Source organism: Bombus terrestris, chromosome 3, assembly GCF_910591885.1.
Source record: "Bombus terrestris chromosome 3, iyBomTerr1.2, whole genome shotgun sequence".
In the NCBI taxonomy this organism is placed as follows: Eukaryota; Metazoa; Arthropoda; class Insecta; order Hymenoptera; family Apidae; genus Bombus; species Bombus terrestris.
This window is the reverse complement of record NC_063271.1, coordinates 4,363,827-4,384,812: the sequence shown is the minus strand read 5'-3', so window position 1 is coordinate 4,384,812 and position 20,986 is coordinate 4,363,827. Positions and strand designations below refer to the sequence as shown.

The 20,986-nt window shown below is 42.0% G+C and overlaps 1 protein-coding gene across 4 annotated transcripts in view; it reads left to right on the top strand.

Moving 5' to 3' along the window:
* Positions 1–20,986, top strand: part of LOC100643727 (protein outspread) — a 212,867-nt gene that overhangs the window by 60,036 nt on the left and 131,845 nt on the right. For all 4 annotated transcript variants that reach the window (XM_012320646.2, XM_012320647.2, XM_012320649.2 and 1 more), the window contains exon 2: positions 2,460–2,540. In XM_012320646.2, coding sequence (XP_012176036.2) covers positions 2,460–2,540 — 81 coding nt within the window. The remainder of the gene's footprint in view (positions 1–2,459; positions 2,541–20,986) is intronic.

Below are 20,986 nucleotides of genomic sequence, written 5' to 3'. Positions count from 1 at the left end.
CCTCGTATTTTCCTATCGTAAACATTTTTAATCGATGCCATATTAAGATCAGCAGATCGACAAAGTTGTACTTGTCCTTTCTTTCTCTTTTTATTCCACTACCTTCGATTACCTTCGACTGGATGCACGGGTTGTTATTAAGCACGGGAAATCTGGGTCGTCGCGCGTCATTCTAGGTGAAATTTCTTCAGCTGTCGAAGATCGCTCGATCGTCCCGAACATGTATACTTAATTCCACGACAAAGTTCTCGAGCGAGAGGAAAAACCGTTCGCTGATTCGCGTAGCTCGTTGCCTTCTCGGGATGCAACTTTCGTAACGAGCGAAAGTGACGCACGGTCGTTTTGTTTCCCCTCGATATATCGCGTTTTTTTTTCGAGATATTTGGAAAGCGCGGTGTAAAGCTATCGAAACTGGCTTCCGTGCATCAACGGAAGCGATTCCCGTGGAGTAATGTAACGCGAAAGAGGTGCACGCGAGCTTCATTATCATATTTCCAAGGAAAACGATCCGTCGAAGTTGCTCCTTCGGGGAAAACATGGAAAATTATGCGCTCGGTAACGAGTATGTGTTAAAACCTTGCTGTTTCTTTAAATATACGTTGTTTTAGACGTGTAATGAGAATATGATGAAGCCACAACCGAGGAGTTTACAAGGAATTAGGGTTATAACGAGCAATTTTTATTTAAGAAAAAAGAAGAAATCAGGATGGATACATTGGAATATTACTGTTATAAAAGGGCTCTCTAATTACAAAGGCGAATATACAAGAAAATGTCAGATTCTCGATCAGCTCATTCCAAGTACGATCTCTTCCTTTCCCTCCCGAGAAATTCCAACAAATAAATTCGATGTTCCAGATAAGAGCTCTCGAATAGTACAGTCGAAAATTCTCAATTATTACGCTTTTATCCTAGTTTAATCCTAGTTCCAGTCAAAAAGAACAAACGTACGATCAGTCTATATTTTCTGTGGAAAGAGAATTTTTAGTTAAAGTGGCTTTCATCGATCGTTGAAATAAATATATCGCTATGAGTCGAGGAAATACTACGAGAAACACGTGAAACACGTGAAACGTACGCTTGCTCCTGATGAATGACCGATTTAAGATTCCTCGAAGATATTGTACGTGCTCACGTGACTTTCCTTTCCATCTGAATGGCCGCCGTTTCTGTTTCTCTTCCTCTTTCTCGAACCCTTCGATCCAATCCTCCTTAGCTTCTCTCTCTCTCTCTCCTTCACTGTTTCTCGTTCTTCCTATCCCTGGACGGTAGCCCCTAAATCTTCCTCTAAACATAATAATAGAGTTTGAAGAGGATCTGGCGTGCAGCCGCGGCGTTGTTGGAAAGTTTGATTAGCTCGCTGCATGGAGAAGCTCGTTCCATGAACGCGACGGGAGATTGCTTTTCGTGGTTGATATTCCGCTTATGTTTTCTCTGGAATGTCGACGACGATGGACACCGCCGGAACTTTTTTAATAATTATCTCGTTTCATAGTTTCTCTCTTCTTCTCTCTCTCTCTCTCCCATTCGTTTCGAGGGTCAAAGTGTGGATATTATAGCGGGGTTGGTAGTGTTTGGGTGGAGAACTAGTCGAATAAGTTAGACACTTAATGAGCTGTTATATAAAACAGAAATGTATCTTTTTTATGTATTTATTATGTATTTATAAGTTTCGAGTGTCGTTGATATCACGATGGAGCTGGAGGGGGTTATTCGGAAAACGAGAGCGATAAAACAGAAAATTAATGAAGTCGATACGTACAAAAGAAAGAAACGACGTTTTCTTTCGTTCGGTACATGTTTGCTTCTTCACGTACGTTTCTCTATTGTTCGCGTTGGAAGATCGAAGTGTAAATATATTATCAAAGCGGTGTTGAAGGGACGTGGAAGAAGAGGAACGAGTTAACAAGTTAACGAGACTGCTGCATAAAACGTAGCATAGATTTACAAGTATATGTTTTTCGTTTATATTCATCGAGGTTAAGTCTCGCTTTACAATGTCCAATCTGTGTCATCGATATTCATATTTCTTTGGTTCGCCAGTACATATTTCTCCGGTGTCCGCCTACAGCCGAGGAGTTCTATAAGCGCGACGTGAAACTACGTAGAAAGTCTTTGTACTCGATAGAAATAATAACGACGTCAGAAGTTCAATGCAACGTGACGAAACGCATAATGCACGCGACGAAGTGTGACTTCTTTGGATTCATTCTGATCTCACCAACCATTGACTTTTCTTTCTCTGTACCGTCTCTGTACTAGCTCTGTACTATCTCAACGCTGTTCATCGAGTGTCACTGCATTTATATCTATAAACATTTATAACTTCGATCCAGTGAACATTCTTTTTATCTGGTATAACGTAATACCAATCAGCCTGTTGGCTATTTGTAGAGTTAACGATAGCTACTAGTATCGATCAACGTCAAAATTAAACACGATCTATATTTATGTTGCAGGCAACGAGGAAGATTTCAAAATGCGGGTACCTGTTCGTCGCCCCGGGCTGGGATTTCTCGAATCCGCTGAATCGAACGAAGGTAAGAGAAACGAAACGAATTTTCCACTTCACCGTCAAAACCTATCGTCGAAGAAGATTACGCTAACGCCACCATTTATCAAATTTTGCTGCAGTGTACGCGTTTTTTGGATAAAAGTTCCGAATAAAAAGATTAGGAAAATGATTGTTTACGCCGGTTACGAACAATCTCGCGATAATAAAAGAGGATAGTAGGATTAGACTTTCTTCTGTTTGCTACTACACCTGATCAACTAAAGGTGTCTAAGGTATTAATAAACAAATGGATAATGGAATTTCTCTAGTATTTAACAATTATGCGCCGCAAACGAATTTATCTCTAAATATTTGCTAGAAATTTATTCCTACCATTGTATCAAATATTTTGCCCCGAAGAAATTCTTGAAAAATAAATAATTTCCAATCGACGAAGCGAACGACGCTCTCCAGTTACGATTAATAGATTTGCGATTCGAGGACATATTCGAGGACACCGATTTCTCTCTTAGCGCCAAGCTACCGACAACCATGCGGAAAAGAAGAATCGCTGCGATAACGGAGTGGAAATTAATATACCCGTAGTTCTGTGTTGAACGGGAGCTCACGATCGGCATAAATCTCGGCGGTCTCGATGAAGGACTCGCGGCGGTGGCCGAGATCACCAGGCGCTCCGAGGACAGCGAAATCGGCGGTTCTCTTATCGATCTGGACGCGGCAAAAATTCGATACGAAGCGTTAAGAATCGTGCGTCGCTGTTCGCCGGAGAAAGTTTAGAAAGGAACGGCCGATTCGCAGTTCGCGGTCGTAAATATAAAACGGAGAAAAAACCGGACGATCGGTAACCAGCGAGAACTGTTTGTAATTCGTAGTCACGTACGTACGCGAGCAGTTACCGTAAAATGGGAAAAGGTACGTCGCACGTTGTTCGAGAACGGCTGCTTCCATCATTTTCTATTATTCCTTAAAGTTTCGATATAGCGTCCTGTGGAAGCGTTTGGACACCTACTTTATAGAAAACGTCATTCATACGTCATTCTGTCTGTGCGTTATAAAAACAGGAATAGAATTGCAGCATGTAAAAAATAAAATCGATAAGAGTAAGCTTGCTAAATTTTCTACTTTCAACGATAGAGTAAAATAGCAAATTTATGTTGCGATGTGTTTTGTCATTTATTCGATGAAAATTTATTTGTTAAATTTTATTGTTAAAATTTTATCGAATCGCTACCTGATCGTTGGAGAATGTCAGAGTCATCAATGGTACTGCGATCGTAATTATCATCCTTTGATATCGACGCCTCGTATATTGATAGAAATTTTGATTCGGTGGTCGTGGCAAATCAAATAGCATTCGTTCGTTGAAGCGATATCGAGAATGGGAAGATGGAATTGGAAACGCGAGGAGAAGGCAATGGTATCGATCGTTTCAGCACTGTTGCGAAGGATCCACAACGAGATCGAGCGCAGGGTTGCACGGTTATCCTCGCTTTCTCGATAATGAGAAAATTGTGCGGTTCGATCGATCTTGTAACACGATCTCGCGATCATAGACTGTCGATAACGCGCCACGTAGCTCGAGGCATCGAAACGGAAGTGATCGATGGCTCAGACGCGGCATTTCCGATCTCCACCTCCGATCATTTTACCACGCTTCCGCAGCCTAAGTTTAAATACCGCGAGATCGACGCGTACGAAGGTGTTCAAGAGTCACCGATGTTTCAACGAGGGATACAGATTTTCAATTAATCTCTAAAGATTATCACGGCTGAAATTCCATTGCGAATTTTCTAACAATACCATCAGGATGTTACTTGCAACCTATGCGAACCATAACTTTCCTCGTTTATTCGTCTACGGTCGTTCTCCGATTCTTTTATTGGCGATATAGTTTTTTTTGTATAACTTTCTTATAGCTTTTGAGCTTTCTTGCCTGTCGTTGTATCTAGTTTTGTATCCCACTGCCAAAGACCATCGGCGAGATATCTCGCATTTTATACGTGTCGATGAAGAGCGATCATAACTCAATGATAAATACGCAACGATAGAAACTGATCTAAAAATGTCATGAAGTATTATGGCACGGACAGGCCCATTCCTTTCTTTAGAGAATTCCGAATTGCATATTCTCCCCGAGCTGTAAACCTAACGACTCCGAGCTCAGGTAAAAAATCCCTGGAAAGGACCAGCCGGAAGGGCACGATGGACAGACGAAACCCAACGGCTGGTAGGGTGAATCAGCAACGTAGAAGGACAGTTTATCATCAGACATCGCATTTTAAATATTTCACTCCCAACAAGATCTTACCACCGCCGTGCATCATATCACACGTTACGTTTGTACAAGTTCAACACAGTGCTGGATTATTCTAACACTCGATATATTAAACCTCCTCCACCTTGAGCGTTAATTCATTCGAGGTATCGACCGATCGGTTTGACCTGACCGGTTGCTCTTTAGTCGACGATTCGCAACAATAATTAACGAATATATGTTATCGAATCCATTATGCGTTGGTCGAAATTTCGTTCTACGTATGTATCTATATTAAAAAGAAAGAAAAAAAGCAAGAAATAAGAGTGAAAGAGAAATTTGGCTTTTCGAACTCGTCAGTCGTAACGCTCTTTTTGGAACTGTTTGTTAAATCGTAGGATCGTTTAGCCGGAGATCGCTATCGTAGAGTATGAATCGATTAGAAGCGTGTATATCGTTATTATAGTATACGTTTCGCGATTCGATCAACGAGTCGAATGGATGCGTGAAGAGCGAGTTTAAACGATCGATTATCGAATTGTACGACGCGTCGTTGCGGAGCCCGTTATCGAGAAACGCACGAATAGAAAGCGGTTTCATGGATGGCCGTGTTTGGCCTCGATCAACAAACTCTCCCTTGATTTTCTATGACAGCTGTGACTGCTCTTCCGCGAGTTTTTCGCCGTCCCGCGAATAATGACAATTCTTCTTCCGGTTCGCAGTCATCGTTCACCTTGGGAGACGTTCTTCCATACAGAGTATGACAGTATCTTGATCGCGGTGTCGCTTTCGTTATAATCATCGAGTCTGTCGTTGTTTCGTTATTGTTTCACTCTGCAAAAATTCTGATCTAAATTCTCTTCCCTCTTCTTCTCTCAGCAATTTTATCGTGGTTTATAAATCTTTATGTTTCGATCTCGTTCGTTGTTCAACAAAGAGAAAGACTTTCGATTTCTTTAAATAGCGAGATAACAAATTGAAAAATATTTTTGCACAGTATGGAAACGAGGAATGGCTTATATTAACGATTTCTTTATATTTCTCACGATTATAGAAAAAGACGATTAGATGAAAAGTGATACAGAATCAATAATCCTATGTTCGATAAAGACAAAATTACAAAATGTAATAGAAACAAAAAAGGGTAACACAGTGATATGATCGATAGAAGTGTATTGACGTCACGAGAAAGATATGATTAGCGTTACATAATTACAATAAAAAAAAGTCCTCCAGCGTTCAAATTATCTTTTCTACGTCATAAACGATCATATATCATCTCGAAAGCCAGACATCTGATTCTAAGAGTTCGCGTTGTCTGTTCCCCAAATTACTCTCATTAGATGACCGCTATCGTTTCGTGTAATGAAAAGGATGCCTGTATATAATACATCGCCGACCTTCAGCCTCTGATTTATTCCCAATTCGCACTTTAATCGAATCGAGCGTAAGAACGAGCATTAATCGAGCCTCTTAGAAGCTGAACCGACGAACTCTGCTTTTTGCGAGTTTCTCAATTTTATTTTTCAGGTAACACGATTAATGCTCGTTCTTCGAGAAACGAGCGATTTAGTGGTACGTTTTTACTTCTTAATTTGTAGGAAATTAAGAAGTGAAAATACACGAGATCCATGAAATACACAAAATACAGGAAAAACGAAATATAATTTCGTGAGCGAAACGACTTATTCTTTCAGTTGTATTTATAAAAATATAAATTTGCACAAACCCATGGATAGCCTATTTATCGGAAAGAAATGGCAGAAAACAACAGCAAATTTTACGGCAGGTTAGAAACAATAACCTCGCGAACGTTATTTTTCTCTGCTTCTCAATTTACGGAGTCGCGATCAGCGTTATCGTTCCGAACGATTCAATTATTTCTCTAATGGCTGTTCGATAGGAGTATGAAAATAAACGATTCAAGCTGGATAAAACAAACGTAGGCACCACCGATCGTTATACGGGCCGATAAACAGGGCATCATGGAATAACGAACAACCCGGAAGCTCGGTGGGAATCGGCGGCTCTGTGTATTGTCGTTCTCAATAGGTTGAAACTATCGTGGAAATTACATCGAGCGAGACGCGAGCCTGTAAATCTCGCTCGTTTCACCGCGAGACGTCGGAGAAAGTGAATAATTAGAAGGCGCCTTAAGGCCTTAAAGGCCTTTAAAGCCTAAACGACGAACGGTGCGTAACAACCGTCTTCTCTCGGTTCACAATCGTGACGAGACTCCTTAATTAAGTGGATCTTGCTAATTCATGCGTTTAGCGATGTTGATTTTCATCGAGTTTGTCCATTTTGTTTGCGTATACTATTGTTTTCGTTAGCATTACGTTTTGGGAATATTCTGCGAATTGCGTGATACGGTTACGGAATTTTTTTCCAGCAGTTGTACTTTTAGATATGGAATTTGTTCTAGATTTGCCTGTTTGCTTAGAATTTTTCAGTTTGACGATTCTCTAGATAACGACAGACAATTAGTGCCCAATTGTCACGAGATTCCTTGATCGAGCGAATTTTCTTCCAATCTGTACGTTTCTCTTGCGTACGTTATTGCCTTTATCCGATCTCCAATATTTTCCACGAGTTATATTCTCCGAATTTTTCAACGGCAATTCAATCGTTTGGCTGTAAGATCTTTGTCGCGTAGACTAGCTTCGGTTTGGAATTTTAAAGAACTTTCAGGTTAGACGATCGTCGAATATTTTAATTAGAGAATGATCAACTTTCTTTCGAAGCTACCGACCGCGTCTTTCCCCGTCAATCTTTTATCCAAATTAAACGCTATCAATGACGCATTGATCGTCGACAAAGCACAAGAAACTCGACTCGTATTTAAGGCAGAGTCCGCATAAAACTGCGTAACTGGGAACAACGGTGCATTAATCGCGATAACGAATTTGTAGAGTCATCGGGCACATTATATCGCGTGCGTAATAAAGTAAACGAATATTGCAGTGGCCTCGGTATCGTAACGTATCCAACGATAAGAGACGCCGACTTCACCGATAACACGATCACAATGCCATGCCTTTTTCATCGTACGATTACAATTAAGAAAATAATCGTTGTTTTTCGATCTTTCAGAACCGCGTTATCCAATATTATTTAACAGCATCGAACATATTTTTTTCTTCTATTTCCACGTTCCGACCGTACGAATATGTAATTTCGTCCCTCGCTGTATATCCTATCCGTCGTTTACCAACGATTAGTTGCATAACGATAATGACACAGCGTGTGCGTCGAAACGAAGCATAATACCTGCTAAATCAGCATGTCGACGTGTTGCGTATCGTATCGGTGGCCGTACACCACGGAACCGCCGACACGTGTCGATGTTTGTCAACCGATTTTCTGCTGGTTCTTCCCGTATCTGTTTCGACGATCGTTAAATAATAGCCGCAATCAGGATACAAGAACGCTGCTCGTGTTTCTTTTGGGAACGTTGCGTTATACTAAGTACACCGGCGTCATATTGCACAATCGTCGTCGTACGTACTCAAACACACATAAACGTGTATAAATACAGAGACGCGTTCTATTGCGTAACCCTGGCATACCTCATTGTTAGCCTGGGCTCTTTGTAGCAGAGAAAACACGGTCTTATCAGGTGAAGAAAGAACGAGCGCTTTCCTTTTGTCGGTTGGCCTCATCCCACGCGAATTGCATACTTACCGCCATAACAGAATTTATGGTTTATCAAGCGTGCGTACCGCTAAGGACTCTGGCCAGGCAACGGCCGCTTGTATCCGCTCTGATCGCCTATGATAATTCCATATTACGTTACTTCGAGATCTGTGTTTCGAATGAAGTGCGTAGAAAGTTCCGAAAATGGCAAATCGGTGATCTCGTAGGATAATTCTGCGCTGCATTATGATTGAGATCTTTGTGCAGGTTTAATGGACCATATTAAGAACAAGTGGAATATACACTCGTGTCGCGTAAAGTTGTCTTTATGAACGTGGGTTGTATTTAATTCGATGAGTTTAATGACGCCGGACTTGGACCAAATTGGCACATATTTAGGTCGCGATGTCTGACTCGCGCAGTTCTTAACTACTTAACTTTATATTACTCTTAACCTCGCTCATATTTCACGTTTTCTCACAATTTCCTTTCAAAAACTGTTCGCAATTTGCTTTTATCGCTATACTTTTCTAACCAACGATCCACTTATATCGAAATTTCTGCCGAATCAAGTTCTCAGTCGAGAGTAATTTAAAAAAATCGAGCCAGTCAAGGTAGGATCGTAAAGGACGAAGCATGCGAATATTATGCAAATTTCGATTTGTGCGTGGCCAGTTAAAGAAGATCGCACGTCGTTAAGCCGAAGATCCATTAAAGCCAGTGACGCGGGACCAGCAAAGTCGAATCTAAAGCAAGTCTAGAACCGTTTCTGTTCAGGCTATTTCCGATCTGGGTTACACTTGCTCCGACTCTCGTTAAACTCGCTCGTCGAATCGTCCTTTTCCCTATTGTATCTCCGATAAGTTGTACGTTGTTCGTCGCCGTCCAGAACGATCATCGAGAGATCGAACCGACGAAATCGATCGAACCCGATCGCATGTTACGCCATGGCCCCGTTTAATTAGCCAATTAACGCGTGCACGTTGGCTTAATTCGTTCTCGCGAGCAGGACTGGCCTGGATCGAGCCGGGGAATTCGCGCACAAAGATATTTTCCCAGACGGTTCTGCGAGAAACGCCAGAAGAAATTGGCACACTCTAATGAACCTGCAATACGCGGGAAAAAAATCGAGGCCGAGCGTAAAATTCCTCGGGTAACGTTAATTTGCATCATAATGGACGGACCTCGTGTCCCCTCACGATCGCAACAGGTCTCTTTCTCTCTTTCTTGAGCTTTCTTCGTATTCTTGCCCATTCTTTTCGTCCTCGCTCGCCAATTTTTCTTCTTCTATCTTTCTTCTTTTCTTTTCTTTATTTTTTCTTTTTTTTTTTTCGTCTTCGAGGAAAAGCAAGTGGCACGTCTCTAATGGTATGCTTTCACTGCAAATGGGAGTCACAATAGAAGCGTGGCTGTACGTGGCTAATCATATTAATTCGTAGAAAATCCGGAGCATCGGCTATCTATGTCGTGGAAGTTTCGTTTTTTCCGAGCCAGCGATTCGAGGACGTCGCGTTCCACGCCTTCGTAAACGATGTGTTTTAAATTGGAGAAAGGGACGTTTACACGTTGCCTTTATGCCTTTATGGTATTTCAGTCTATACAGAATCTTGATTGTTCGAAAGGATGGCTAACGTTGTACTCGTACGAGGGAAGATGGTTCATTTTCAGTTATTCCGTGAACATGAATATTAAACGCGAACAGAGACTTTTGAATAAAAGAAACTATCGTATTTATGAATCGGGCCAAGTAGATCGCGTCACTCGTAGGCCAATGGCCTTGGATGTTAGATTTATCGGGGCGTTGAAAATATTTGACAGAAAAAATCTTTCTTTAATGAAGATTATTCTGTTATCATTGGTAGAAAATCTGTAGCGTCGACTATTCAAGTTGCAGAAGTTTCTTTTTTCTGAGCCAGTGATTTGAGAATGCCTCGCTGAACGACGTATACTAATTTAACGAAAGAAACATTTATACTTATGTTGGAAATTTCTAGACTTGTTAACCTGAATAGCAACATGATCGTTATAATTCAAATGGAACTATACGAGGCAATTATACAAGATATTAAAATTATAAGCCAATCTACGAGAAATTAGAGTTACGAGCATCGTTAATAAAACGACAACGAATATTCATAAGACAAGCTTCGAATGAAAAAGGAGCCAGCAAAGTTATTCTTTTATCGTCTTTTTCCATGGCGCCCAAATTGCAGCGTAATCCCCGGATTAAAAAAAGAAAAAAAAAAAGAAGAAAAAAAAAAGAAAGAAATGAATCTCCTCTGCCGCGTCGTTTCCAGTGAAATTGCTGGCATCATGTGAAATCGTTCTGTAATTCCACGGAAGATTATCCGGGGTATAAGGGCGGATCTTCGGAACCCGACCACTCGACCGTGCCCCCATCCCCGTATCAAAGAACTTTACGAGCTTTTAATTGAACAATATTGAATGAAGACGAGTCATCGTGGTCTTTCAAGAGTTCTTGTTAAACATTCCCGTGGATGGAACTCGTGCAACTTTCATCGCACAAGGCTTTAACGAGCGTATTTTTATCACAACGGCGAACAGGACGATCGCATTTTGTTACCGAGCACGGGCCATACGTGTACAATTTGCGACGCAAGATCGTGAATTTGGTGTCTCTTCCCGTGAAAACTAATTTCTTTCTTTTGCACAAACGTTTATGCGTATCGACGTAACATAAGTTCAAGGCGAAAAGAAGAGAAAGAGGAAAGGAGAAGGAAGGGAAGATCTTGTGAAAATTAATGTTATTTTCGTAAAGATTTACGCAGATTGAAAGCTCAGGATGGAGATGGAAGGAAGAAAGGGTAGGCGAGGGAAGAAAGAGAAGATAAAAGAATATAAAGGAAACAGCAAAGGAAAGAAGAAGAAAGGGAGGTAACGTAAAGAAGGAAAATAGAGGAGGAAGAAGGGAAGGAAGTGAATATTAGAATTAGACGGAAAAGGAAAGGGAAGGGGAATGAAAATGAGGAAGAAGAAGGGGGATGAAGAAAAATGTCCATACAGAGATATTTGCATGGACGATCTTATGCAACGGACTGTACATGTGAGCGCGGTTTAAGGCCCGCTGCTGCAAAATGCATTTGCTTACGGCTCGCTCACGTACGCCCGTATAAAACGGCGCATTATTCGCGAGTTATGCCCCGTACGCACGTCGCTGCTTCTTTTTTTTTCTCCTCCACCCTTTGTGAGCTGCCTCTTAAAGCTTCAAGGCGGCCCTTCCTGCACGCGTCGTTTCTTTCTTCCCTCTCTTCTTTTCCTCGCTGTCCTCTTCTTTTTTCTTGCTTTTTTGCTTTCCTCTCTTCTTCCACCTCTTTCCTTTCGTCGCCGTTTTTTTTTCTTTTTTTTTTCTCTCCCGTATTTTTACCTTCAGGTTCCCCGTCGTCGCCTCGGCGCCCAAGGGACGTGCGACACGTGCAAATGCGCCTTCATCCTCGTCTCCACCTACGCGTCCGCTAATCGATGCGTTCATTGTTTGTTGAATTACACCGTGGAGCGTTCGTTAGCTTTGACGAAACACCGATTAGTCAAAGATGCCGTGGAAGTCTCGCCGAGATCTTGCTATTTTTGGAATTTCGATTTCGCAACGCGAGACGTTGCTAGATCGCGAGGAATGCCGAGTTTTAGGATCCTTCAGCGGGTTCGTTTACCTCGACGAAGCAGCAATTTGTTTGTAAATGTCGCGCAAATCTCCGGGGAATTTTACTTCTTCGTAATTTATTCTCCGCAGTATGGAATATCGTAAGATCCTAAGCAACACCATGCTCCAGAACCATAGTACCATACTTCCCATACAACTACAGGTTCGTCTACTTTGACGAAACGTTGGTCGATCCAAGGAGCCAGAGAAATCTCGGTCTTCTGCAATCCACGCTTCGCAACAGAGAACATTACGAGATTCCTCGGAACGCAAATACTCGTTTGAGAAACTTCGGTCCGCCGCTCTAGAATCGATCTAGATCCCTCTTCGAGTTTTCCTTCGAACGGCCCAGGAAAAGCCATCGAATCTAACCTGTTTTCACTGAATTTTCCTTAAGAAGCAGCCTGTGCTTCTCCATTTGGCAAGTGTTCGTCCGTGTCTCCGTTTCGCTTTCCATCGTCGGAAGACTCGCAGATCGGCTGGCTCGTGGAAACATTCGCCTTAGTCACTCTGCAAACTAGTAACTCGCCGTTTGATAAATGGCGACGCGGTGAGAAACGAAAATTACCAGCCAGCTAGTCCGTAAGAGTAGATTCGCGAGATTCGACGACGAAATTCGAACGAGCACGTACGAAACGATAAGCGAGCCACTGGTGGCTCGACATGAGAGGAATTCTCGTGGTCGCAGAAGTCCGACGAAGGCGTTGTTGAGGTCAGACGGTGAAACAAAAGGTCCGGCACGGTTGCTCGTGCTAAGCTAATTATCGATAAGGCAATCAATCTCTGGAACGTTGCACGGCTCTCTGGTAATGCCAACCTCCCGGCCACGAGAGAAAGCAGTTTCGATTGGGACCCGAGGTGCCGATTGTTGTTCCGCGCTGTGTTCGCCCGTGTTACCTATGCGATCGCGATTTCGAGGAAATGCCACTCGAACGGTTGTTCGCTCGTTGTTTCGGTTAAAACACTTTGACTGCCAAATCACATGTTTCGCTCAGGACGCCACAGTGTTTTAACACAGTGTACCGTTAAATGCAACATTTGTTCTCATTCTTTTTTATCGATGTTCTAACGAAAATGTTTAATCGTTCACTTTTTATTTCAAAGCATCTTCCATTTATCGGTCATATTCAAAACGTCCTCACTGTCAATTTTCATTCAATTTTTACAATTGTAAAAAATTCAAACACTCTGGTCATCAGTGATCACCGTGGCGTCAGAGGAGAAACCGTGGCCGGTCTTTTATGAACAACGTGGTAGTCGAAGTATTAATCGAACGACCTGATTGACGATAGTATCACCGATGATCGGTGTGTTGGTTTTGAAAGAGGATTTCAAATGAAGTACCTGGTACACGGATGCATCGATTGTTCGTACGTATGTAGAGAAAGTTAAATCCGAAGGAAGATGATTAATTTCAAGGAAACTAGATTCGTTGCGCGGCTGTCTTGTCGTTGCGTCGATTAATAGAAGGCTTAATGGAAACTATCGGGTTGGCAACTAAGTTATTGCGGTTTTTGTCATTACCATCTAATGGCAAAATCCGCAATCGCTCGGTTGGCAGCCGAAAATCGTATAAAAAAGGTTCCCATCGATCTCTTTAATGATTGTCTTTAGAGTCGATTCAAGAAATAATACACGTTCTCCGAAGTAGGAATTTTTCGTGGAAGTCGGGATAATTGGCGAGGGCCTCGGTTCATTGTCTCCTGGGTAACTCGATATTTTCACGTTCGATAGCGGGGTATAGAGTAGTGGTACGCAAGGGTTTCAGGTAAACGACTGCCGCGAGCCGTGTACGCCATTGTTTTATCCAATCAGCGAAGGGTTAACAGAGCTTTGCCACGACGTACGATTTGTAATTCCGCGATAGAATCGATTAGTATTTGCGATACTTAGAAATTAGGTTGATCCACTTTTCCTCCGATATATTGAAATTTCACGATAGTAAGATTGTAACGACGATTGGAATGCAATGAGAAACCTGGAGGCATACGACGGTGAAACTTGTATTCCATTGTGTCGAAAAGCGCAAGGAAAAGTGCGAAAGAGATTGAACTATAATCGGGAGATTTATGTTCATTACCGAATAATCTGAAATCACGTAGACACGACTGGATAATCGTGGAATACTTGGAATGTCTTTACTGTAACGCGTTCTTCGAAACATGAATTTTACGATCGTGATTTTGCAGGTATCTTGAAACGATCGATAGGTAGAATCAACGCGATTAATTTGCACCGCGAACAGACGGATAAATCAAGTCCTCGATATGCGATTCAGTTGGATTTTTGTCAGGTTCTGTACTCTGGTTATTATTCCGATCGACATAATTTCATGCGAGGCGCTTAGGCGCTTACAAAATGATCGTCTTAATTTCAGGTACTGGATATCGCGTGCATGCTTATTTCTGTCCGAATTGTAAAAAGTTTCGTGAAAAGAAAATGCGTGTAAATTATCTTTCTACTCTGACATTCTAGGGGACAACGTTTTTACGCTTAAAAATTAAAAAAACTGCGACTTTTGAATTTTAGAAATTTAGAGCTTTGAAACTCTGAAATCTCAAAACTCTCGAACCTTTCCAAGAAAAAAGAGATAACACAGAAGTTAAACATACTGTTTATTCTTCATTCGGAGAACAAAGTTCTATTAGGTTGTCTGAAAAGTTTCTTTCGTTTTATAAGGAAATAATAGACGCACAATGTTTTTTGTTTTATATTAGTTTGTCGAATTATTCACAAACATAGTAATAGAAATAGAACGAAATTGATCACACCTAATTCAATAAAATAATATAAAGCAGAAATCGTTGTTCATCTATTATCATTTTATGAAACCAAAGAAACTTTTCGGATAATCTAATAATTTTAACTTTCGAGAAGCTTCGCGCTGGTAAACCAAAGATCTTGCAATTTTAACTGCTGCTTTCGTTCGATCGCAATTCGTTGGTTGTCGGAACAAATCGCGACAGAGTATGCGAAAGATGTAATTATCGGGGCAACGATCTGCGGAAAGTGAAAATGTCGTGCCGGGGCTGCGTTTCAGCCAATTACGAGGACTTTATTCATCTGCGTGGCTTCGTCGGGCACTGCGGGATTATTCGAGTCACCGTCGATTCCCTTGGAATCGGCATTGCATTTCCAAGCGATCCGTTCAGGTAACGGCTGATACGCGGTCAGAATATTTCGTCCACTCGACTGCAACTTTGTCGATCGAAACTCGCGTGATTAAGAGAATTCTGCTCTTCGGGTACTTCCTAGTGAATACACCTGACAGAATGTCAGAGTCTGATAAGTTGCGGAACGAGTTGAAGAGATCCTCGAGGGGGAAGTAACAAAATTGCAGAGGAAACTTTGCTACATGGTTGCTACGTTAATTAAACATCTCATGCACGAATTTTTCAAGTTTTCTCCCTGACTTTCCAGTCTATTTCTCTGATAACGTTTGTAAAAGATACGAATTTGCATAAACATCTGTAGTCCACTAATTACCTTACATTCGCGTTGCTCGTGTTAATTTCCTGCGCGAATAAGGAACAAGTGCTCGTGGACACGCGCGCTTCTGCGAGTTCGTGTCGCGACATTACCAGGACACGCTCTGTTTCCACGTAGTTGGCATTTTCTATGGGATGCGGTCATGTTCAAGTCGATTCTTGATGCTCGTAGCTGTCGCGGATACAGGACGCTGTTGTTGGCCAGTCGCGAAACTGTGTGTTGCGCGTTAAATCGGCGTTATTTGGCCGCGGCAAAATGTCCACAATGTCGGAACACGAGTGTGTCGTGACTTCATCGTCTGGTACCTCGATGCCGCCTATTGTTCTACGAATAGACCTCGCCTATCCCTTCTTCTCTTTTGGCTCTTTCGCTTTTCCGCCGTTCCTCGTCCACCTTTCACCACGGAATTAACCAAGAAAACATTTTCGACGATTTATGCCGCCGAGGAGTTATTCCGGACATGATTTTACGTCGATGCAGAAACACAAGCGAGTCGGGCAAATCGATCGGTTGACATTTTGTGAACATTCGTCGATTTTAGCGTTAAAACGTACGATCGATCTATCGGAATAATTTATATGGTGTATTTGATCAGGATGAAAGTTACGATCGTACAGGCAGAACTGCTGTTGCGGAGTGTACGCGTATGAAATATCGAGACACGCGAGCCCTGGCACCTACCGTGAGCAAAGAAGATCGAATCTGATCTGCGGTAATTCGATCGTGAAAAGAAGGGAACAGAGAGCCGCGAATCGGCAGGCTGATATCGTTTTCTACAACGTTTTGTCGCGGCCTGGTATTAAAATTCTTCGTGTTCGTTGCGACACCGAGGCAGGAACTACCGATTTAATTCTATCTCTTGTCTTTTACTAGCACTTTGACTTTTCTATTAGAATTCAATCTTGTCCATGATTCTCTGAACTTCGATCAGTACCATCGCGTTAGTAGCTTTTTTCTCTCTATTTTTTTTCTCGCAACCTCTCGTTTATCTCTAAACGTCAGAAAAAAAAAAAAAAGATAGAGTTCCATTCTATCGAGAAGTTCGATGTTATGTGCGATATTTCAAAAAATACTCTCGAGGAACTCTTGAACTTTCTTACTTACTTCCATGAAACGCACGCTCCCCTTTAACCCGCATCTGTCTCGAAGACGATTCTCATGCTCTTCTTTGTCTGAAATGACCCGTGACCTTTTCTGGAAACCGGAAACGCGTAGCAGGAAGAACGGGAAATTGCGTAAACTCGGCTCGGCTCAGACAGACGACTTTTCAGAGATCTAATTCGTAGAAGAACAGGCAGGTCCCTAAGGTTTCTTGTCCCCGCCTCTTTCAGCTTCGTTCTTCTTGCGTTCGTGTGGCGAAGGCGGCATTAAATCGAGAGAGGCAGAAATTTCGTTGCACAATCCAACCACTCGTCGGATTTCTCTGGCACGGGTAAAAGGCAAAAACCTCTTCGTTAATACGACACGATCGCCGTCGGTCTCCGGGACTCGGTGACTAGTTCGATCGGTAATTCGAGCCGGGAGAAGTGGCAAGAAGACCCGGAAGAACGCCACAGAAGAAAACCTTCGTAACAGGGCAAGGAGGATCGGCTCCGTGGTGAATGGCGTACGATTCGATGTTATCTCTTTGTTGCATCGCCGACTCTGCTTCGGTTCTGCTTCGCAGCATTTCCAGAAAATCCCATCTTGCGTTTCTTGTGCTTCGTAATTGGGAGAAATTTGTGAATCCAGGATCTTGCGAGTGAAATTTGCATTCTTCGTGATAAGTGTCGTGCAGGTGCTTGTATTTCACGACTAGCAGGAGTTCCCATGCTTTTGATAAAATCAATGTTGAATTTTATTACGATAGAAACTCGATTATATATGTATCTTCCTTTTTCTTCGCCCTACTGCTATTAAATTCTTCTTAAATTCTTCTATTAAATTGTTAAAATTGTGAATTGACAGTCTCCGAAATCTGCTTCGTTCCTCGTGTACTCCGATTGAAAATAAGTGGAGCGACAGGACAGTGAACATTGTAGCAACAAACTATAGTAACGAGAATCGATTTCCTCCGGACTATAATCCAATAGCGTTGAAACAAGCCGACATGTCAATACTCATCGTTGAATCCCGACTATTATTAGCTAGAACACGACGCGCACTGGTATGCAGTGCTGTTTGCTTATTATAGACAGGAAATAGATGTGAATAGGCATCGATTAGAAGGGCATTGACTCGAGCAAGTCCTAAATTCGTATCCATCTAGAATACTCAACCTAAATTTACTTTCTCGATCGATAAATACTTAACCCTTACTTGCTATCGAGTGTCATTCGTGTGACCTTTTGAATGAGATGTTTTGTAACGCTATGGTCACCACTGGTCGTCGAAAAGATGGTTGTTCTTATTTTTTTCTAATTAAAACACGAGATACGTTCCATTGGATAAAGTTAAATAAAATGTTATCCTGCCGAATCTCGATCTTGATGTTCGAGGCCGAAAAACCTCGAAGAAGCCTGGTAATTAAACCATAATCCACTCCGTGCGTGTAATAAAACCACTTTCTTGCCACATCTTTCTTTTACACGAAATAAACGACATCTCGCCCATAGCCTCGGACGAATAAAACTTTCACGCCAGATCATTGGCTGAGAATGTGTTCTGCTTGTATTATCGCAAAAAATTCGTTACATCCTTTCGCTTCGTACAAATGTATGGCGACATTGAATAAAATTAGAATTCAATTAATTAGAAAACTCAAAGGACGATACATTTGAGAGTATAAATATACGCGGCTGTAGTGAAATTCTGAAAACCCTCGGTAATTTTCAATTCGCCAAGTAGCTCGGCGCTTACGAGTTAAAAGCGTCGAAACAGTCATCGAATAAAATCGTAGCGAGCAGTTCGAGGCCGAAGAAATCGCGATCCGCCGAAACGTTGTTCCGCGAGCGTGCACTTGGCACACATTCCCATGGTAAAAAAAGGCTCGACGTCCGGAGAAAGGGAGAGGAGGCCGAGCGAAGAGCGTGCGAAAGCGTTCCTCCCGTCCATGGAAAACGATCTGAACGAGAGCCTTCCTTCGATCGGTCGTGATATAAAACGCGCACGGCGTTTTACGCGTCACTGAACGACCAAACGAAAAGGACACGCGTCGATGGAAACACGCGGGGAACCCGGCCGATCGGTGAGCACAGGCCGCTTGTAATTGTCCGTTTCTCCTCGGCTCTATCGCCACGGTTCGATCTTTCGCTCGAAGAGAGGCCGTTTTCTGGCCCGATAACGCGATCTATCGCCGCACGTAGCTTGGACGATTCGCGGACAAGTCTCACTCGACCACCGTCTCGATCCTCGATTTACGAACTCGACCGACGCAAACCGCAAGGATAAACCGTTCGAAAGCCTTTTCCCGTGAGAGTGCATCCAACCTGCACGTGGAACACGTGCGATCGGGCAGCACCTCTTCGATGCACAGTCAAGGATTGTGGGTTTGTGGGAAGTTAGTTGTACGAACGACGAGAGTTAGAGAGATGTTCAGTTGGCGAGCATCGAGAATTGGAACGCGTTCGTCGGCGTCTTGTGTTCCGATACGTCGATCGATATAGTTTTTTAATCGATGGAAATTTCAAATATTCATGGCGGTCGAATATCTCCGTATGAAATTTATGCTTCCAAGGAATAGTTAATTAGGGTTTTCAGTTTGAACCGATCGACTGATATAGTTCGCTGAATGGAAATTTAACGAGTTTAGAAAATTCAAGACAGTCGAATAATAGGTATCTCGATAGAAAATCTGTACTCGGTGAACGGTGAGTTTACGAGAGCGAGTTTACGAGTCCAGAAGACGATGGAAGAGACGTTTGCGAGAATCGATGGAATTTCGCCCGGTTGACACGATTAATTAGGCTTTCGAGTTTCGAAGCGATTGACCGATTGACGTAGATTTTCTAAACGTAGATGGAAAGTTAGAAAATTCAGAAAATTTGGAACAGTCGATAACACGATCTCGATAGCAAAGTATACTTGGTAAATGGCAGGTTTATGGAGATAACACGTCGATTTTCTGTATAAAACGATGAGCATCGAGAGACTGACGTTGGTCGAATTTTTCTCCTTGATCGCACGATTACCACGAGGTGGTTGATTTTTCGCGTTGGCTAATGAGACGGGTGAACTTGCGGCTAATGCGGATTTTTCTCGCATACGCGCAATCAATCACGCTTTGAACCGGGTATGGAAATTACATTTGTGATGTGATTAATGAAGCCGCTACGATGAGAGTACAGGGTCCACGAGTTCCACGCTCCAACATTCGTATAATATATTATACGGCTGGAAAATGGTAGCCGGATAATTGAAACTAGCGTTTTCTATCGTCCTTGGAACGATTAACGTTTTTTCTCTAGATTTTATCGGCGATACAGCGACATCTCGTAATAATCAGTAGTTTCCTGTATTTATTAACTATATCACGGACAGCAATACGGCAGAACTTTGCATATACGAACTATTCGTGGCACAAATGCTGCTTTTCTAGTTTCCGGTTAGACAACAATAAGATTAACGTTTCAAATTACAGAATAATTACAGAGTTAAGCTCATATATTTTATTTATACAAATGAAAGGAAATTCTACGTTGTTATATGTATAAAAATAAAGATTTAAAAAATTGATCGAAGCAAATCAGTTTATATGTTATAACCTGGTATAATATATATCGTACTTTATAATTACTTCACGAATCTGCTTCTATGGCCTACTTTCACACCGTTTAATTAACAGCACGATGTGCTCTAAATTAATATACGAAGAGCGTCATGCGCAGACATTCATCACTAAAATGGTCTCAAGTACCGTTTGCCAATTCTACTGTTTCAATATTTGTAGAACGTCGAACGTTCCTATTTGAAGCACGACTGTAATCGAGTAACCAGTTCCGGGCGGTGCTTTTCTGTGTCTCGCGTACTCGCCTTAAACCCCTGGCAGGTGGAAATCTAATTAGCATACCGTTTGCTCTTTCAGATCAACTCGCGGATACGCGAGCACTGTCCCACGACCAACACGCTCACACACGTACGATAGGCACAAAGTGTAAAAAAACAAGACGAATTAAACGTTATGAAACTGCGTAATTAATTTACATAACGACGACGTTCTTTTTAACGCGACAGTTTTACTAAATTTACTAGAAAATGGAACCGCGCACGGTGATTCCAATTTCTCATCATTGTGCGTAGAAATCGAAGGGTTCGCAAGGGTTCTCAAATCTTCCACTCTTCAGATAGAAACTCTTCAGATAAAAACTCTTCAGATAAGATAATAACTAATCAGATAATAATAATAAATTCTAGCAGTCAAAAATTAATTACGAATAAGAATGGTCCGTGTCTTGAACTTTTATCCAACGAGAATTATCTGCTTGCATAGAAACAACTATCGTCACATCCACAGTTT